General features: G+C 34.0%; 2 protein-coding genes across 3 annotated transcripts; one reads left to right on the top strand and one right to left on the bottom strand.

The window, feature by feature from the left end:
• The first annotated feature begins 4,006 nt into the window (after window positions 1–4,006).
• On the top strand, window positions 4,007–6,629 carry LOC131603057 (transcription factor bHLH144). Its single transcript, XM_058875306.1, has 4 exons — window positions 4,007–4,165; window positions 4,680–4,815; window positions 5,057–5,210; window positions 5,369–6,629. The coding sequence occupies exon 4, from the start codon at window positions 5,673–5,675 to the stop codon at window positions 6,396–6,398; it is 726 nt and encodes a 241-aa protein (XP_058731289.1). The 5' UTR covers window positions 4,007–4,165; window positions 4,680–4,815; window positions 5,057–5,210; window positions 5,369–5,672; the 3' UTR covers window positions 6,399–6,629.
• A 1,490-nt stretch (window positions 6,630–8,119) lies between these two features.
• On the bottom strand, window positions 8,120–16,752 carry LOC131603056 (tobamovirus multiplication protein 1-like). Of its 2 annotated transcripts, XR_009284232.1 has the most exons (14): window positions 16,355–16,752; window positions 15,674–15,724; window positions 14,832–14,865; window positions 13,727–13,813; window positions 13,587–13,638; window positions 12,529–12,706; window positions 12,310–12,405; window positions 10,988–11,048; window positions 9,754–9,818; window positions 9,505–9,579; window positions 9,338–9,413; window positions 8,954–9,120; window positions 8,762–8,860; window positions 8,120–8,494 (listed from the first exon to the last, which is right to left on the bottom strand). XR_009284232.1 is itself a non-coding variant. In XM_058875305.1 (13 exons), the coding sequence occupies exons 1-13, from the start codon at window positions 16,457–16,459 to the stop codon at window positions 8,471–8,473; spliced, it is 1,071 nt and encodes a 356-aa protein (XP_058731288.1). In that variant the 5' UTR covers window positions 16,460–16,750; the 3' UTR covers window positions 8,120–8,470. The 2 variants fall into 2 exon arrangements, 1 of the variants encoding a protein (XP_058731288.1); XM_058875305.1 differs by lacking the exon at window positions 8,762–8,860 and having other exon boundaries at window positions 16,355–16,750.
• Between the last annotated feature and the right edge of the window lie 248 nt (window positions 16,753–17,000).

The following is a 17,000-nucleotide window of genomic DNA, read 5'->3' as shown; positions in this document are numbered from 1 at the left end:
TTGAGTAATATAAGATTAGATATTTTCATGACCTTTTCAGCAGTAGTCACATATAAGAGTTTGTTGCAGATATTTTACCTGATGATACCCCTTCTAGGGTATTGTTATTTGCTTGGTCAATGCGACCAATTGAGCCTTCATCTGTTTGTAACTAGGTAATAGTGAATTATGTGTATCCATTAATTTGCATCCTCTTCTTCTAGAACCATGATCATATATTACACATAATTTATTTTAATCCATGTTATCAATCAATTATTTCACCACAATGGGAGACTTAGTTAACATTGTGCCCCCAACTGAAGCATCAAATATCAATCTTGTTTCTCCACAAATTACTTTTGTAAAATATTGTACTTGCATCAAATACTCAAGGTGATGCAAAGGAAAACATTTAACCAATAAGTTATATCTTAACTATCATAGAGAGATCCAGTATCTCCCAACTCAAATCAGGTTATATCGACCATTCAATCCACAAAAACTTTTGTAGAATAAAATTGTTCCGAAACAGTTTTTCTATTTCCACCCATGTGTTTATCACTTTGATCGATACTACTTCGAGTCAATCTTTATCTCTCCTTGTCAAATTTATAAGAAATTGTCATAGTTTCTTATTTCCTTTAGATACTCTTATCAGACTACATAACAAACATATATCATTGATTTTTTTCAAATGCTCGTATGGATCTATCGTCGCACTTCTATCAAATGGAATATTTCTTAAACCTGAAAGAAAATAATTTATATTTTTGAAAAAAACATGGCTTTTTAAATAGGAACCTATAAGTTACTTCTTCATCAACTAGGTGTCGCCCAACAACGCCATTTTGTTGGACTGAAAAACATCGTCGTAGTATTTGAAGGACCTTAGGTAAGTCAACAAGTGATTGATAATTCATTATCTTGAAGAGGTTAAAATTATACAAAAATAGTGGGACAATGGGGAGGACATTCAAGTGGATACTTGTCAACATGAATGTCTTTAGGTAAGCCAAGAAGTTTAGATGTAGTTGATAGGATAATAGTTCGACATAGTCCAACATTTTTCTTTCAAAAGACGCGAATAACATTTAGAGGCTTGTCTTTTTGAAGACCATTTCATACATAGGAACCTCAATTATGGTGTATTCATTGTATATGAAATGAGTCTTTAAGAGGACCACCAGCTCCTAGTATGATGTGTCTTCATCGTCAACCTCGATAAATGATTCCTATCCTTAAAAACATCGAGATACTCCCAATTAGATCATCGCCAAACTAAGCATGTTTGTCTTCTTTCGGGGGAGAAACCATTTTTGGGAACTTTTCTTTCCATCTTGACTTGAAAATAAGAGGAAGAAAATGAATTTGACAACCATAACTCAAGTGATAGGGCGTAAAAACCCACAAAAAGGCTTGAACCACCATGTCGGAGCAACCCCAGGCCAAATCAATGTCATCTTTCAAAGACAACCACTACAACAAAAGTAAAATGTAGCTTAAATTAAGCCTCTAAAAATGATAACTAAGGACCAACCACCAGTCCCCCAACACTTGAACCACCATTTATGGTAGTAGAAAAGAAAAAACATAAAGAAAACGCAAAAAGGCAAAAGGATATACTAAGTATTCACTTGGAGATAGTGAAAAGAACAATATAGATGATATAAAACCTCCCTTGAACAACAACTGGATCTCCCTCTCAAAGAAATGAGTACAACAACAATAATAAATAAATACAAGTAGAATGAATGTTACCACCAAGTGGAAGAAGAATGAGAAGAACAAAAGTTATGCAAAGAAAAAAGTGAACATGCCAACAAAAATAAAACCATATACTTAAATACTAAGTAATTGACGCACAAGAATAAAAGTGTGATTTTTCATCCAATGATCCATTAGCCTCCTTGAAACCACACATTGGAGGCCTAGGTTGTTAGAACTTGATTGTCCTTGTAATGTATGACATATGGCTGAAAGATATCAAATGTTTGAAACCCCTCAAGATGAGATCACTTATTCTAGAAGAAAATTAAGTTTACATGCACTCGTCATGTACAAGGAGTGGACATGCCACGAAAACCACTCATGTTCAAACGAAGAAAGTGTCCAGAATCAACCAAAACTGTAATCGAATGAGCCTTTTCTAAGTTCATCTAAAAGCAGAGCGAAAATCTATATGTAGACAAATATTAGACCCCTAGGATAATTCGAAATTTGAACTTGAATGAGCTTTCCTAACCTTTAACACTAGATGGATCCTCATCAGATTGAACTATCCTCGTATAAATGGTCTGTCCAGACTTGGACTCGCATAAAATACTCTTGGACTAACTCTTTTTCATCAACATCAAATCTTCATTCTTTCTTCCCTAAGTTGACGACTTGGGGGACAATTGTCATGAGTTGGGCCTAAGGCCAACCCATCTATCAATAACCCTTGGACAAATCATTGTCCTTGACGGTCAACTAAAATTTTAGATAGAGACAATGGATTCGTAACATGTAACAATCTTAAGACAATGGATTCGCAACATGTGACAATCTCAAGAACCATCAATTATCATAGTTCCCCCTCAAAACTCTGATCTTCTTAGAACACCAATAAAAAAACTTTTAAATCAAAGTGAAAAGTACCCAACATCGTACCTAAATACCTCTCAATTCATTTTTTTATTAGAACATTAGAATATTTACATGTATCAAGTGAGAACCAATACTTGCATAAAAAAACACACTAATGCATACAGGGGACATATATTGAGAAAAGAAAAAGAAGTACATAAAACCAGGGGACATATAGCCTAAACCCAGTGAATTGAAAAAACTCCAACAACCTAAAGATAACTCAATAGGAAATACAATATAAAATAACTCAATAGGAAATACAAGATAAAGTAAATCTGAATTCAAAGACACATCACGGGCACAATTCAGTGAACCTGCGTACAGATACGAAACTGAAAAGCAAAAAATGTGATTTGTTAATCGAATTCAGATTAATGGATGGTGAATGAACTCGACCGTCAACACGGTAACGAATTCCTTAACCAACAACTTCCTGTTGAAAACAGGAAGCAATCGCGACCATTTCTGGTCATTCAAACCGAAACACTGAATCAGAGGATGTAGAAGAACATCATCGCCAAAACAACAACAAATCAACAAAGATGAAAAATTGGTTTCAAACACAAAATGTTCAATAGTAGCTAATCTAAAATCACAAGTCAGATCCAAAATTTTCGAATAGAAAAAACCAGATCAAAACTGTGAGTGAAAGAACTCGCCGAAACATAACCATCCAAACGCCGACTGATTAAACCCAACGCTGGACGAATTCAAAATCAACACAACCAACCCGTCTGAGAAGCCGATCTGATAGAAGAGAAACCACCCAAAGATTGGAGAGTGTCAAGAACGGAGAATGAATCTGACCGCCAACACGAAATTAGAACCACAATCCAGCAGCTTACTCTAAAATTAAAGCAAGCAATAACGACCATTTCGAGCCTAACCAGTCCAAAGCCAATCGACTCGGATAAACACCAACATGCTACCACGATAGAATCTTGAACACGCCGGTAACTGAAGAGCAAAGACCGTTGTGAAAAAGGAATATTCTGTCGAGGAAAAAGTTGGAAACAACAACTCCGAAGAGATTAGAAGGCGATGCGGTTTGAGAACGTCGCACCACCTCTCTGTATCTCTACATAGTGACGGAGAGATTTGGACTAATTTTATATTCAACAATTAATTATATATATTTTAAACAACAACTTAAAAACATTTATTACCATTTTTCATAAACAAATCAAAGAGACAGAAATGAAAAGTAATCTAAACACAAAAAATAATTGAATTTCTTATTCTTATAATTGTGCAATTTGTCAACCTCACGGGCACCATCCCTCTTCACGCGTGCTCTAATCGAACGGTCACCATCACATCCGCAATAAACGGAAGTGCATTTCCAAGAACAATGTGGATCCAATCCAACGGCTCAGATCATCCATCTCTGACCCATCCCATCACGCCTTCATATCTTGAAAGAGAAATTGCTCCCAATCTCAAAACTCTTCTCCGCAAAAAAATTTCTACACTTTTTCATCTCAACTCAACAACCCTTCTCTGATCCATCCCCAATTTTCTCTCACACCCTCTTTATCTTCTTCGCAAATCCCAGGTCTGGCTTTCTCACTCTGATCCCTTCTCTCCAATTTCTTCCTTTTAAATCTATCAATATTGAAAAACAAGTAATTTTAGTTGAAGTTTCTATTTTCGTTGTTTTTTTCTTGAAATTTACTATCTGATTTGGTACTGTGTCCGGTTTTGATTCAAAGTTTGGAACTTTTTGCCGTAGTTGACTGTAAAATCTGATTTTAGGTTATGGGTATGAAAGTTGAATTGTAGTTGACTGTAAAATCTGATTTTAGCATATGAGTATGAAAGTTGAATAGTGAATTGTTCTTGGGATTAGATTTAGGTTTTTTTATATGTGTTGGTTTTTTATGTGTTGTATATGTAAATACTTTGTTAAATTTGATCTGGGTTAAAAACTGTTTTTTTTTTTCACTTCTTAAATTGATTTTGATTAGAGAGCTAGATTGGAGTGAAGTACTTTTTTACTTCGGTTCTATGTTATGTATAGTTGATTTTGTGCTTTAATAGAATTCTTATTTTGATTTTGATACTTTCAGGTAGGAGCTTTGGGTTTATCTTTTATTATATTCTGAAGTTGAGCCAATTCAAGATGCCGTGGTTTTCCCTTTTCAAGAGAAGTTGTGTTTGCTTGGTGGTGTTTTTTCGCGTGATTCTGTAATTTAATCATCTGAGGTAAAGATTTTGTCCTGCTAATCTTCTGCTATAGTTTATAGAATTGTGCTGTGGAATGCAGAAATTATCAAGTCAGTATAATTGTTTTGAATTGATTGGGAATATCATGTAGTTTCTATTGCATAAACATAGAAACAATTCACTACCTATAGCTACCTTAGTTTTGATATTTATGAACATTTTATGCTGCGTCTTATTTCCTCTTAACTGATGATCTTTTTATCCTTTCTTGCTGCTGCAGGTGATTAGGCTGCAGAGGAACTCCTCTGATTAGTGTTTTTTCCTTTTTATTACCAAAACTACTAGAAAGCTTGAGAATGTTCTTTGCGAAAGTTGACTACATTAAAATGAGTGTTGGAGTTATTGCATACAGTCAATTGATGTTGGTTTGTCAGGTAAATATCTCTACCTTTTTTTGGGTTGCTATGGAGAAGCATTTGGGGTTTAAACATCTGTTGAATTTTGCAACTTTCCTCTGGTGTTGCCTGAAAGTTGTTGTCTCTTTTTTCTGTGAATTATTTACCTTATATATCATACCATTTTTCTTGTGCAGGCTGAATATTTTCGTCAGTTGCTTAAACCTGTTACGTAGTCTAGCTTCAAGGAACATCTATTTGGGTAGAGATTGCCTTATATTGAACTGCATCATTAGAAGTCTGTCCAAAAAGACGAAGTTTTAATTTTGTAAAAGTTGCCATTATTTTTTAGATGGAATTGGAATAAACTTACTACCTGCTGTTAAGTTGTTACATTCCTGTAGGAACATCCATCCAGCTTTAGAACAAAATAATTTTCAGTTGCATAGGCCAAATCAGCGTTGCTTCCACGTAATTTAGTGAGAGTGAAAAGATATTATAATGCAGACTCACGAGTATTTTCATCGGGGAAAAGTGGTACTTCCTATGGCAGACGAAGCCATTGGTACTTATATGAATGCTCCACATACTTCTGCATTTGGTGCAGTTTTACCTCCAGGTGCAAGGCAGATAACACCTTTTGAAAGGTTTAACTTGCATCCCTCTGAGGTTTGCCCCGAGAATTTCATTGTCTTTGATCAAACAGATCAACAAAACAGGGTTTTGTTCAACCCTGCGACGACCTACAAGTTTAACAGTCCTGGCTTCAACTTCAACACTCATGCATATACTCAGGATTTTGAAAAAGACAAAATTAATCAAATGGAAAGGGAATTGTCATCTTCTTTTGAAGAGGATTCTAAGGACATTGATGCATTGATGAGCCTAGACTCGGATGAGCTAGAGGACTATGATGAAGAAGAAGTTAGCACAGCAAGAACTCACGAAAAGGATGAGAGTACAACTGATACTTGCTCTAGCTATTACACGAAATCAAGGAAGAAGAGGTTATTATCATCTTCTGTACAAAACTCTTCCCGTACCAAAGGTTACTGCAGCAGCAGTGAAAAGAAACAACACCAGGAGATGAAGAGGATGGTGAAAATATTGAAAAATATCGTGCCTGGCGGAGGTAACCAAATGGATACCGTCACTGTTTTGGACGAAGCTGTAAAGTACCTCAAGTCTCTCAAGGTTGAAGTGGAGCAATTCGGAGTTGGAGAATGAAAATGTTAGTTGGACAATACAACGCAGTGGAACTCTATTTGCTGACCTCGTTACGATTCGAGGGAAGATGCCTTGCAAATTAATAAATCAAACTGACATTTTACTTATTCTGGTCATGTAAGAAAATAATGTAATCATGTTACTTCTACTTGGTACTTGTTTATTTATCTTATGTAATGAATTGATGGGATTATCTGTTCTTTCCTAAAATAATGTTTATTATGCATGTTATATTGTGAATGTAATTTACAAGCATTAACCTTAAAGGATTGATAATTTCTCCCCCTATCTAGCACCTTGGATACGTATTTGCATGATGCTGTTATGTGACATGCTAAGAATTCTTTTCTAGTAAGAGCACAGATATTTTGTGCATGCTTTATGTAACAAGGGCTGTTTGATTCTCTGTTGTGTAGAATTTCTCTATAATTGTTCTGGTCAACCTTCATTGAAATGTACAAAAGTTGTTTCAATTAACACACATAACTGTCGTGTATGCATTAATGTGCACCACTGGCTCCCCCACATTGCAGTTAGTGGCGCACCAACGAACCTTTATATCTTCAGTGGCGTTATAGCTTTATGCTAGTTTAGGCCCCACGGTGTTTCAAGTTCCATCTCGTTTCTATAACTTTTGGTGCCCTGAAATGAATGCTAAACTTTGCTAGTATTTTCTTTTCCTTTTCTTCCCTTTTGTCCGAGTGAGTGAAAACATAAAGATAAAATTTCAGTAAAGTTAAATAAAAACCAAATAATCAAATTAATTCCGAGGACTAATAATTAGGGACTAAGAAACTTAACCTATTTTTTATTTATAAAAATTGGGTATCCTCTACATGCAATTTATTGCAGAGGCTAATCCCTTAAGGCGGATAGAATCACACAATTACATAATTATTCAAGTCGGGTAGAATCACACAATTACTGCAGAGATTAATCCCCCGAATCGGGGAGGATCACAAAAGTGCAGAGATTAATCCCTCAAGTCTGGAAGAGATTAATCCCTCGAATCGGGGAGGATCACAAAACTACAGAGATTAACCCCTCAAGTCTGGAAGAATCACACAACTGCAAAGACTAATCTCTAAAGTCGGGGAGGATTACTATAGGCGACAAAACTCTCAAGTAAAGTGGATCAAGGAGGATCACAATAAGCGACAAAACTCTCTGAAGAAAATGAAGAAAATTTAACACTACTACATGTTCAGGGATTGAGTCCAAACCCCGAACTTTGATTACACAATTTTAGTAACTTTGTGCAAAATATCTATCAGTTTGACCAATCACATTAATTTTGACTTATATTAATTGTGTTGTATATTAATCAAATTTGTTTATGAAGCAAGAAATACCTCCAACTTATATGTCTTTTCAATAAGCATGTCACGCTACGGTTCAAAAATATAATATTCGAGTCTTTTGTTGTGTTTTCTTTATTAAAAAAACGTTTTAGAAAAAATAATCTAAATACAAAAAATAAAAAGTTGTTTTAGCAACATCTGAAAATTGATACTTCGATAATTTTTTTGAAAAAACTTTGTTTTTAGTTTAAAATAGCTTTATGCACTTCATAAAAAATCTGTAAAAATAACATCTAAAGTATAAAATGTCAATTTTATTTATATTTTAATAGATGGATCCTTCATTAATATTGTATCGGATTTGAACTTAATTTGTTTTTTAAAAAATACCGTAAAAACAATTGTTCAAGTCATGCCATATGAGTAGAAACTTGAAACAAGATCCTCGTTAATATTGATTCAGTTTGCAAGCAGGTTGGAAGAACATGCTCGCTGGGCAACATTAATATTCACATCAGGCAAGTGTTTTTGATTCCAAACCACAACTGCTTCCCAAAACTTGTATAGCTCTAAACAAATTTTCATATATCAAATCGCAGCTATATACAGTTAGATTTAAAACGCGAGTACATTGGGATTGGAAAGTGCTTGCATCCACCATCATCATTTTCTCTTTTATCGTCGCTCTAAGGTTCAAAATATTCCCAAGAAACTCCAATTAGCTGTGCCCGAAATCCGGCGAAAATAGAAGATATACATGCAAAGGTCAACTCATATAGGACTAGCTCTTGATGTCTGCAAAAAAGACAGCATTTATGTCACTAAACAATTATTTATGTAGGTTACTCCGCAGCAAAGTTACAAATACAACAACAAAGTAGAAAAGAAATGACATGCCTGAGTTAAACTAACTCTAAGGAAACTAGTTCCAAAAGTAGATGAAAGGGTACAAGATGTGATATAAAGATAAAGAAAGGCACCAATAAAAACCATTGAGGTAAGACAAAAGCATAACTAGATCAGTATCGTTTTTGTATATGCTCGATCGACATTCAACTTCACCTTGTGACTTATGTGATGACACTTGACAGAAACAATGATGAATTTGAATCTTAAAGCCTCAACCGTCAAGAGCAATCCATGTAAAAAATTATTTTTCTACTGATAAAGGACAAGATAAGGAAAAAAAATTCAGAATCAACTGAATACTGCAAAGGTAATTTAACCAAAGGTCAGGGTGCACGATATAGGGACCTGATTCTGATTGCTTGTTACAGTAGTCCAGTGCTGAGGATGATGAACATCAACTGAACTATTAGCAACAAAAGCTATTATACTTGATTCTTCTAGTGATCCAGTATCTTCTGCAGGTGGCAATTCTCTCATTACCCATAGCACCACTGCTGAAGGTATCGATGAACCTGGAAATAATGTGAGATTCAGAGTTAAAGGAGAATAAACTATTTAAAAAAGAAAGCAATATACAATTGAATCATCAACAAAATATTATAAGTAGCAGGCCAAGTACAAATTCTTCGGAAGACAGTCATTACTCTCATTACTCGTAAAAGGAAAGAACAAAAGATTCCAGCAACTGAACTATGAGACAACGGTAACTATATTGTTAACAGCACATACCCACAAAAAAATACAAAATCAGCAGAAGAGAGGAATAAACATCATCCAAGAGATGCTGATGCCAGTGAAACATCATCTGCAATAATAATAAAATAATAATGTGAAGGCTAGTTCAGGAAATTTTAACCGTTTTATCAAGAATAGAAAAAAAGTTAACTTATACGTACAGGAATATCCGTAAAAAGTTCTACACAAGAACTTGATGTGAAGCACAGTACAGAGACTATAGTTAAACCTGCAACCTGATAAAATAGAATACTTTCAATAATTTATACACAAGCACAAGCCTGTGCCACTGTCTCTATAGACGTGCAGTTATTTAAAATAAACATCTAAAGTATGCATCAGATAAAAATGTAGATAAAGTGCAGGCAGCCGAGGGGCTCCTGGCAGCAAGAATATAACAAATCTAGTACCTTCCCCATTTCAGATGAAGGTTTCTCAGCTCTTACTTTTCTCATCTTCAAGCATAATATAATTCCTGCAAAGGAACAGCACCGCAAAAATCATAATGAAAAACTATGTCTAAGAAACCAGGCATCTCACTACGTACTCAGTACTCACTAGTGATTAACATTACAACCAATAAAAATTATTGAATTGCATTTATTTAAATTATAAATCAATCCAAAGCTTGTCATGTAATGGATTTTTATCAGCAAATAGAAATTTCCTTCTATGATATTTATGTAGAAAAAGAGTTAAAAACCATAAGCTCAAATTAATTCTATGAATAGACATGAATAATTACATAATTAATTACTACTCACAGCAGTAACGCCTCTTAACTTGCAGTCACAACCCATAAACTAACTGCCTAATAATTGGCAGTAATTTTCCCATAAATATAATCAGTTTTCCCCCCGCTTATACACATTTTAAATAAGAGGTTTAACAGTACCATTATCATCTTGTTGCTCACTTAACATTTCTTTTGTTAAGAACAGAGTACTAGCTCAGTGTATCCTACCCATAAAGTAACGCCTCTCATCTGGCAGTCACAATCCCATAAACTAACTGCCTCATAATTGGCAGTAATTTTCCAATAAATATAATCAGGTGTTATGATAAACAAGGAAAGATGGCCAAATTATAACAGCAGAATATGAGAATGCATGATCATATACCACATGTATTATAATCTAAAATTCATCTGATTTGGAGCCCGTTTGTTACAGCTCATTTTGCAACAAATTAATTTTTTTATAAAAATAATCACTTTTGAAAGTTTTCATTCTTTTGTTACAAATTCTTTAAAAAAATTGAATCTGAAAATAATTTAAAAACTGCTTCAAATGAAAAAGTTGCTTTGAATACCTTGTCTTAAAAACCATTTTTTATAACTAAGTAATTTAAAAAATGTGATTTTTATTTTGATAAACAAACTCAACAACTTTTTTTATTAAAAAATCTCTAAAAACTAATCCCTAAATTGTTGAGCATCAAAATCACTTTTTTTTTATAATCCTTAACAGGCCCTTAACATTAACCGTGATAATCAGCTGAAATATAGAGGTTTATGAATTGATTAATGGTCATGCGTTTACATAAAAACACACAAATTAGTACACCCTCTCAAGCAAGAGAAGACGATAAACTTCAAACCTACTTAACTTAGAATGGAAAACAGCTAGAATAACAATTGCTCACCATAACATGCCAGCGCTCCTCCTAAGAGAAGCATTCCAATAGCAGACACATCCAGGTATACCTACATGAGATCTTTAGTCTATCAAAACATGCATGAAAAGATTGTTGGGAGACTAAGAAAACATCCATGGTTCATCAAAACTATGGCATCTAAGCTTATCATATGAATTCACCCTCACCCAAACAACATATACAACAATTCTTCATACTCTTTTTTGATAAGAAAATTAAAAGAACCCCCAAATATTTCTATTTAAAGCCAGCTATACTTTTGGAAGAAACAAGTGTCAGTTACACAGAGCACATAACCATTGTAATCAAATCTGATTGTTTTGTTCAAAAAATTTCAGCTTCCTTACAAAAATGTTCGCAGTAATATTTTGACCCAATCAAATCACTAGAAGAATATCAGTTTTGCTTGGCTTTGTTATGAGTTCTCCAAATACAAAATGTGTTGAAGTCCTACATCAACTAGAGATAAAGCCTAAGTAATGATTATAAGGATTGGACAGTGTTCACCTTACAATTTGGCTTTGTGGGTTTGAGTAAGGCCCTAAGTCAAATTTAAAGAAAGCATCCGAGACTATCCTATTTCGGTTATGGAACAAGGTTCTCTGATATTCCAGTGCATTAGGAAGGGGTATTGAGATTCTTGTTATTCTACCCACACTATTGCCTATAAGGCTTGAGTAGTCCTCACTTTACAAGCTGATTTTGAGGGATTAAGTTGGGCTCAAAGCTCAATTCTAAGATGTTATTAGGGACTTGGGCCAAGAAGTTCCCTGCATAGCAATGGGAGCTCCAGACTTTTTCTATTGTAATTTTCCTTTCCTTTTCTCAACAAAAAAAAAAAGTAAACTTAGACTTAGGTTTTCTAATTAAAAATAATAAATGAACAATATTTTACTTCCTATTTGAAGAACAAAAGAAATAGAGACGGTAGTTTAGAGATAACGCCATTGCCAACTTTTATGCTGGTATATGCCATGCTACTAAGAAAATGAACGGCCTTTTACTTCCTATTTGAACAACAAAAGAAATAGAGACAGTAGTTAAGAGAAAGTATCATTGCGAACTTTTAAGCTAGTATATGCATTACTACTAAGAAAGTCAGAATGGTGCATGGCATCATAGATTATAAAATAACAATCACTGCCAGAATTTTTTTCCATTAGATAAGACCCTCAGCATGTCATTTACAAGAGTCAATCAACCCCATTGCATTCGGTCATAAGCTAAACCCTCAGCATGTCATTTAGATCTTAATATTTTGTTAATGCATTATGGATAATATAGAACAGAACAAGTTACAGCATCTATACCCGAGCCACCACTTCAGAGTCAATGGGATTCTTTCCTAGCCCGATCCAGATTATTACAGCAAATGCCATTATGGTGATGAGAATTAGTAACATAACCTGGCGAATCATATCAAAGTCATTGTATTTGAAGGAAATACTTAGTAAAGGTTATGTGTCAAAATTAAGGACAAATGGATAAGACAACAATCAGAGCTACATGAGAATAAAATCTTTTTGTACCAAAATCACAATCTTTTGACGGTGCCCCAGACGAGAAAAACGAATAGGAAAACACTTTCTATGTCTATTCCTGTTTGTTAAATTTGCTTCATTTGGAGATTTTCCCAGCAAAGGTGGTTCCTCAGAAAAACTTCCTTCATAGTCATCATCATCGTTTGGCTGATGGCATAGGTCAACCCTGCAAAAGGAACCCAAGTACAGCTTAGAAAATAGTACGTATTTAGACAAGAGCCTAAAATTATATTAGATATACATCTTTATAGGTGTAGCTCAGTTCTCATTCAACAAAGCACTTCGGTGTCATGTTAATGATAGCATATGACATGTAGAGTAAGATAATCAAGTATTACATTCAAAAGTGGGGACCAAGCCTACAGACAAACCACCCTTTCCCCCTCCCTCACCAAAACAAACCTCATTGACCGCCTTGAATTTTCACATATTTTAACTTTCAGTTAAAAAATTGTTTAGTTTGCACCAGCAATCAATGTAATACCTAATTAAAATTTTGATTGCACAATATTTATTTGCTGGAGTCTAACATACAATTTCTGCTTTAGAGGGTATATGTATCATCTTATACTTTTAAGTTTAATCAAGTTTATATGTATGTGATCTGTGTCGGTAGTCCAGTTCATTCATTTAACAAAAATAGTGGACACATAGGAATGGTATTAAACAAGAAATGCCAGTAAACAATACTACCTCAGTCTCAAAATGCCACAACAAAATAATGATTGTTCAGCTGGCAACTCAGAAAGCAAAACCTAGCTCTAAGTGCATATATAATTATGCATGCGTCATTCTAAAAAAATATGCTTGTTTGTGATATATATACGAATAATAAAGCAACCTGAATTAAGTCTTACTGACGTACAGTAAACAACAATTCACCAATACAATCGTAAGGAAAATAAATAAATAAACACGAACAGACAAATAAATAAGAGCTGGCAGCAGAGATTTCTCAAGGCTGAAGTACGAATGTTAATACTTGCTAGAAGAATTTTTTTGCACCAAATTAATTAAATACTTTAACAACAAGCAAAGCAACATACCAGAAGGATAAAAGAAGAAGAAATGCTGCAAAAAAAAGTACTTTGGGGAGTGCTGCAAAACAATTTTCACCAGTTTAAATATTTGAACCAACAGTAAGAACATATCACTGGTGTCTAGATAATACAGAACAGAGGCATACCCATAAAAATGAAACCAAAAGACTGTGACCAATATGTCCATCCCTTGCAAGAAGCAAGAAGTATCAATGCCAAATAAATGAAGTAACCTGAAGTTTCAAATTAAAAAGTTCGGATGACATAAAGAGAAAACAAGGTGGATGGGCAAAATTAATTATTATTGCTGACGTATTTTGTGCTAAGTAACTAAAACAGAACCATTTCAAACAATGGACAAAAACTGTATCATGTAGTTATTAATGAGTTGTTTCTACATAGAAGAATTGGATAAGCAGGCAATCCACACATGATATCAGACATAGCAGATCGGATTGTCAAAAGTCAGACTTACCAAGTTTAGTACTATGATGATGAAGAAGAATGAGCAAGAAATATGCTAGGTGTTTGCTTGTTACTTGCTTAGTTTGGTTGGGGTAAATAGAAGAAATAAGGCTGTTGCCTATAAATAGGAGAGCAGGTTGGAAGGGGCATCAAACTTGCCATTTGTGAGAGAGAATCGAGGCATTTGGGTGTAGGGAAGTTCATACTCTTGAAGTTTTGCAAGTTTGTAGCGGTATTCAAGGGTTTTGGATAGTGTATGTTAAGAGTCCCACATTGGAAGAGATATGACTCTAAACGGGTTTTAGAAATGGGAGGCATCCTCACTTTCCAACCCAATTTTCAAGAGTGTCTGCTGAAGGATTAAAGAGCTGTTCCAAGTTTAACAAGAATGAAGAAGCACATTCTTGGAGAACTAGGAAAAGAGTTTGCAAGTTTAAGAGACAAGGTTGCAGTGGAAGCACTAGAAAGACGTGCCTTGCCTAACATTGACATCAACAGTGGGAAGATAGTAATCCTAGCGCGTTATGGCACAGTTGTGAATAAAACCTATCTAATTCAATTATTTATTAATTATATAACAATATTAATTATATGACAATAAATTAATAGATAAAATATCAGGATTGCCTCACATATTGTTACAAAATATGAAATAATAAAAGACTCATTCTAACCATTACAAAAAGGAAACGATAACTAATTAGTAATTGTAATCTAAAATATATAGTTTGCAGTGTGCTAACCACTATAAAATAGATTTGAACATTAAAAGTAAATACAACTAACCAGAGTTAGAAGAGCCAATCAATAGATGAAACACCTGCAACTCATTATATTTACATTTCATGAGAATCTAATAAATTTAACAGAAGTTGGTGTAGCAGCAAGTAATAAACCTAGAGACTAGAGTAACGAGTGACAAGAAAACAAAATACCAATAAAAAAGTTCTATACTCATAAAAGCTCAAAGAATGAGTACTAGAAATAGCACATTCCTATGCGCAATTTACAAATCCCGGCTACATATATGTTAGCGCATGTCTACCCATTCTTATTATGAGGGCATGTCTACCCATTCTTATTATAAGGGCAGCAGTGAAATTAGCTTTTGTAGACACGTGAACATTACAATGTGACTAGAATTTGTTGTACGCATTGACCATTTAAGATACACACAAACATGCAACACCCCCACACCACCAACAAAATTTAGAAAGGATAGGTAGCAAATGGAGAAAAAAGGGCCTGGGAAATCTAGAGTAAAGGTGGATGATATTACCGTCTATAAAGTAACAAACAAAAAGTTACTTAAATAGGAAAAATGCATATTCTTCCAGCTTTTTACTATAATCACACAAGACAACTGATTTATATCCTGATTTTAAAATGAATGTTGAGTTGGAAATTCTCTCAAATCTTGATAATTAGTATAGCATAGCAAAGACATAATTCCAATGCACAGTTATCTGCAGTGTGAGACTACATTATTGATCAGTATTTATTGACCAGTCACGAATCAGTTATTAGTTATTATTACATTTACAAACTAAACAAGTTCATCCATTTAGAAAAAATCAAGTAATAGTATCAATCCGGAAAAAAAACAGTAGCTTGGAAAATGCACTTACTTTTTGCCGAGTCCAACCATGCTCAGAACTTCTCACATGAATCCTCAACAACTGGAGTAGCCAAATAAAAACAAAAAACTAACAGTAAGTAAAAGAAAATAGCTTACACTACTGTACAAGGAACTCAAATCTCAGATTCTCAAACTTAATGTTATGAATTTCCATCTCAATCACTTAGTCTTGAACTGAATAAAATCAAGTTGTTCAAGTAAAAAATTAAAATTAAGATTGAATTAATTGAGTTAATTATCCATAAAAACCAAACCATGCTTCACAATTTCACCATACCAACACAAACCACTACTCATTCAACATATCACACTTTTCCCATACTAATGATAATTACATACAGAAATAGGATTCATAAAAGTCTACAATCAAATATTAATTATAAATTAATTTTACTAATTAAATAGTTTCAATTATATGGTTTGTCAAAGTAATTAAGGCATTAAAAACACAATTAACATAAACAGTACACTAACACACTCACACATCGACTGATTGAATTTGATAATCAGAAAGAAAAAGTCAAAATCAACAAAATGCATGATACAAAATCTGAATTCATTCTATACAATTCTTCACATCATTCTCACAACAATCAAACAAAAAGAAAAACCTAAATTGATAAATAAATAAAAAAATCCGAATTATAAACGAAAATGCCTAAAAATAAACCTGAAGAGTGGCAATGAAAGCAAGAATCACGTGAACGAGCGCAAGAACGGGAATGACAGCGGAAAGAGGATACGGGAAACAATGGCCGCCACCAAATCCCGTCATGGTACGAAACTATTGAAGGAAGAAAGAGGTTTTGTACTCTTACAGAGAAGAGAAAAGAGAAGAAGAGATCTGTGTATCTATATGTATATCTATATATCTATGTGTGAGCACGTAAGAGAGAGAGGGCTAACAGCACCGCCACATGACATAGCAGCAGAAGCGGATTTTGTGGAGAGGGGTAAAATGGGAAAAGCGGAAATGAATCTGTTGTGATTTTGTGATAACAATGGGAACGATGGTGCCACCAAGAATTGTGGTCGTCTTTGTGTGGAGAAAAAAAAACGTCTCTTTCTTTTTTTTCTTTCTGTGTCGATTTTTTTTATTTATTATTTATTATGATTGATGAAGAATTTATTTATTTAATTATAGTACTAACAATTATTAGGTCTTGAAATCACATCCATCGTTGATTATTAGCCCACGTTTTTATTACATCGCTAAGTTAGTAACTAACTGCTTTTGTCAGAGTCAATTGGCTTAGAGTATATAACTTTTAATTCTGCAATTATTTTGATTTGATGATTGAATATTTCAGACACAT

Source organism: Vicia villosa, linkage group LG5, assembly GCF_029867415.1.
Source record: "Vicia villosa cultivar HV-30 ecotype Madison, WI linkage group LG5, Vvil1.0, whole genome shotgun sequence".
NCBI lineage: Eukaryota > Viridiplantae > Streptophyta > Magnoliopsida > Fabales > Fabaceae > Vicia > Vicia villosa.
Note: the sequence above shows the minus strand (reverse complement) of the source record. Positions and strands in the feature narration are given on the sequence as shown.

What these genes read in the sequence shown, in the direction of transcription:
- LOC131603056 (XM_058875305.1), bottom strand. Translation starts at nt 16,459, where the DNA reads ATGACGGGATTTGGTGGCGGCCATTGTTTCCCGTATCCTCTTTCCGCT. An exon ending in GTCAAAAGATTGTGATTTTG is followed by an intron (nt 12,406 to 12,528) that starts GTACAAAAAGAT and finishes ATGATTCGCCAG; the next exon opens with GTTATGTTACTAATTCTCAT. An exon ending in GATTTTGTATTTTTTTGTGG is followed by an intron (nt 9,121 to 9,337) that starts GTATGTGCTGTT and finishes CATTATTTCCAG; the next exon opens with GTTCATCGATACCTTCAGCA.
- LOC131603057 (XM_058875306.1), top strand. Translation starts at nt 5,673, where the DNA reads ATGCAGACTCACGAGTATTTTCATCGGGGAAAAGTGGTACTTCCTATG.